Source organism: Camelina sativa, chromosome 9 (genome assembly GCF_000633955.1).
Source record: "Camelina sativa cultivar DH55 chromosome 9, Cs, whole genome shotgun sequence".
Lineage (NCBI taxonomy): Eukaryota > Viridiplantae > Streptophyta > Magnoliopsida > Brassicales > Brassicaceae > Camelina > Camelina sativa.
Window position 1 is genome coordinate 30984433 of NC_025693.1, and position 3769 is coordinate 30988201.

General features: G+C 31.4%; 1 protein-coding gene across 1 annotated transcript; it reads left to right on the plus strand.

The window, feature by feature from the left end:
- Nucleotides 2457–3384, plus strand: LOC104713348 (vacuolar iron transporter homolog 2). The gene is made up of 2 exons (XM_010430447.1): nt 2457–3180; nt 3286–3384. Exon 1 carries the CDS (start codon nt 2550–2552, stop codon nt 3138–3140), a length of 591 nt encoding a protein of 196 aa, XP_010428749.1. The 5' UTR covers nt 2457–2549; the 3' UTR covers nt 3141–3180; nt 3286–3384.

Sequence of the window (3769 nt, forward strand, 5' to 3'; positions counted from 1 at the left end):
AAAAAAAAAAAAAAAACGAGAAAGTAAAATAGAAAAGAAAATTGTACAATGTTAAACAGGATTGGACAAAAAAAACTGATTTGATAAACGATACCTCAATTTCGTGTGATTAAGAATATTATGAGAAAATTATCTTAATACTATTAAAAGAGGAGTACAAAATTAAGAATGTCCAAAATTATGGTTTTATTTACTTCAATTGCCATTCAATTTATGCATTTAGAAAACACTAATTAAAATTAAAAAGGATAATTAGGGAATAAATCAGAAATTGAATTCAATTCGATCCAAATAGTATAGGGTCCGCGTGTTTTTGTTTGGGTAAATGGGTTAAATAGGTGAACCCAACTGTTTAAATGTGATTACGGGTTAGTTAGTATATACGGTAACTATAATATCTTGTGAAATCTTAACACATGCACAAAGCTAAACAATCCAAATAATAGTCAGCATCTAATGTTGTAAATCCACAAAGCTAAATGTAATGCTACGTATATGCTGCAATAATTTCAGATTTTCTTGAGTTCTATTAGAGAGTTTAGGGATATGAAGAACTCAAATTTAACATATTAAATCTTAATTACTTAACCTCAGTAGAAATCATAAATTTAGACCAAATTATATATTATGATTTAAGTAATTGTATAGTTGCATTTTTTTTTGTCAACAGCATAAAAGATTAAAATGTTAAACTGATGTAAGTAAGATTTTCTTTTTAGTTGCATTCATATATAAAATATTTTAACAATACATCAGTTAAAATGTAAAACTATGATTGCCGGTTAAAATATGAACGGGTTAGATTTTACATAAGTTTATAATATTGTAGGCCATGTAATGGAGCGGATTAGATTTTACATAAATATGATTATAAGATGAATTTACATACATATAATTATTAAAGAATTATTGCGCAAAATTTTCAAGACAAACAAAAAAACCAAAACAAAATCACCAATTTGGACTAATAAAAATAGCACAATAGAAAAAAATACTATTTTGATAGGTAATAAAGATTTAAATTTAGTTATGATAAATTTGATGACACAGCAAATAAAATATGATACTATAAAATTGAAAATATGAAAAAACTAAAATTTATTAAAAATACAATTTATAAAAAAAAAATTATCCCGCGGTGTACTGCAGGTTCAAACCTAGTAATTTAGTAAAAAGGAAAAAACAAACATCTCTATGTTGACATTTTTTTAACTTATATGTTGAGATGGATACCATCTATACATATTAGTCTCAACATGTAAAATATCAGCAAAATTTTCACTTGCGTCATGGTTTCATTTAAGTAAAATTACTTTGAATTACTTTTAAAAACATGAAAATAGTATCATAGGTAGAATGAGTAAGTAATGGATCAGGTTGAAATAGATATGCTCAACAAAATTGGGTTAAAGGTTGCGTATATTAAAGGATGCAAGTTGAGATTTCCTTTTCCTTTTTATAAGTTCTGTTCTTCTTTTTCCCTAGAAGACATGCATGCCTTTGATTATGAAGAGGACAGAACAGCTTCTTACATGTAACTGCCTTTTTTGGCCTCACTAAGAAATTTTTATTCTAGTTATATAAAAATATCGAGAAACACACCAAAATGTGGTTTTTACAACACCTCTTTTTGAGGCTACTCGTTATATTTTATCTGTAATTAAATGTTTTGTTCTTTTTCAATTTAATTCTCGAACCGATTTCTTAATAGAAACAAAGTATAAAAATGCTATTTTCCCCTATATATGCTGAGCGTACCAATTTCGATTTCATATTGAAAATGACTATAGCTTTTATCTAACCATATGGCTTATTAAAAATACATGTATGGTATGGTACAATTTCCCGGGCTCTTGCCTCTTGTTATCGCGTAGTTTACGTAAATGGAACCCGAATGAATATGATCGTATGTTATATATAACTGTGAACTATTATTAAATCATAAAAATCAAATTGTTTATGATATTTACGATTATGTATCAATTGTAATTATCCATTTTGGGTCTTTTATATACGTAAAAGATTATGTTAACTTAAAAACAAAGCTATCGTCTATATATGCTGACAAGTGTAAACAAAAAAGTATAAGATGCGTATCCATACATACCACTTAAGTTTGGGGGATTCATATTTAGTTCATATCATTTTATAATATACTCGTTGAAGATGATATATAATATAGAAAAATAAATCCAACTCCCAATTTATAAACATCGATCCAAATAACATTTCTATATTGGCTTTCTTCTAAACATATAGTTTGTGTTTGTAAAATAGTATCTTAATGTAACCTGGCCATAACTTAGTGCGATTTGCTAATTTTTTTCCTTTGTATTTAACAAATTAATAAACCAAAAATCAAACAAACAATAAGTGGTGATGATGCTCCACATATTGTCTCCACCAAACCAAAAAGTAAACCCCAAAATCTCCATAAATAGAACTCAGCCTAGCGTGTGTTCTCCACACTTACTCGATTCTCTACTCAACAAAACAAAACAAAACAAAATAAAAAAACAAAAAAAAACACAAAGAGCTATCATCAAAACATGGATCAATTAGGTCATAACACGAACATGGACATAGAGAAAGAATCAACAACCTTCGACTACTCAAAACGTTCTCAATGGCTACGCGCCGCCGTGCTCGGAGCTAACGACGGTCTTGTCTCCACTGCGTCGTTGATGATGGGAGTCGGCGCCGTTAAGCATGACGTCAAGGCTATGATTCTATCCGGATTTGCCGGAATGGTCGCCGGAGCTTGTAGTATGGCTATCGGAGAGTTTGTCTCCGTTTACTCTCAGTACGACATAGAGTTGGCTCAGATGGAGAGAGATAATGGAGAGATAGAGAAAGAGAAGCTTCCTAGCCCGATACAAGCGGCGGCTGCGTCCGCACTTGCGTTTTCCGCGGGTGCGATTGTGCCGCTTTTGGCGGCTGCGTTTGTGAAGGAGTATAAAATGAGGATCGTTGCGGTTGTGGTGGCGGTTACGGTGGCGCTTATGGTTTTCGGGTGGTTAGGAGCGGCGCTAGGGAAGGCACCAGCGGTTAGGTCATCGGCTAGGGTTTTGTTTGGAGGTTGGTTAGCTATGGCGGTTACGTTCGGGTTGACTAAGCTTATTGGGTTGCATGGACTCTAAATTGTTGTTGTGATAAAATCTTTAATATAAGATTTTAAAAGTAAGTGTTGTTAATCCTGTAACGGATTTTAGTTCGAAACTCGTGAAACTTACTTGTATGTTTTAAACAAATCTAAACTCTTCTACTTTAAAATGATCTTCATAGGTAATCAGATTATGAAAATGAAGGGGTCATATGTTTCAATTTTATTAAAGATGTAATTTTGAAGATTTGGTGACGATATTGAGAAGCCTGTTTGTTTGACGGTGGATATCGTAAATATGTGTACGAATTACGATGACGGTTTGGTTATTTCACGGATCTATGATATATATAGGATGTTTCTGTATTTTTTTTGTCTAAGACGTTTTACAACAAATGCAATTATAATTAGCAAGATTTAAAGGAATTTCAATTCGAATAACTATAATCAAAATTTGTGTTATCGTGAAGCAACCATTGCTCCCATGCTCGATCATATCTTATGTCTCCCATATTTTTATCGAAGACAAACGTTTCCGAGTGTGCTTGTCAATAATTTGAATTTGTCTCTGCTCTGATCTAACATCAAATCATTATCATTAATGTAGATTTATAAGCAAAACGCCTTATAAAAGAAACCAACTTAAATTGAACGTTTGTGCCTTTG

What these genes read in the sequence shown, in the direction of transcription:
- LOC104713348 (XM_010430447.1), top strand. Translation starts at nt 2,550, where the DNA reads ATGGATCAATTAGGTCATAACACGAACATGGACATAGAGAAAGAATCA.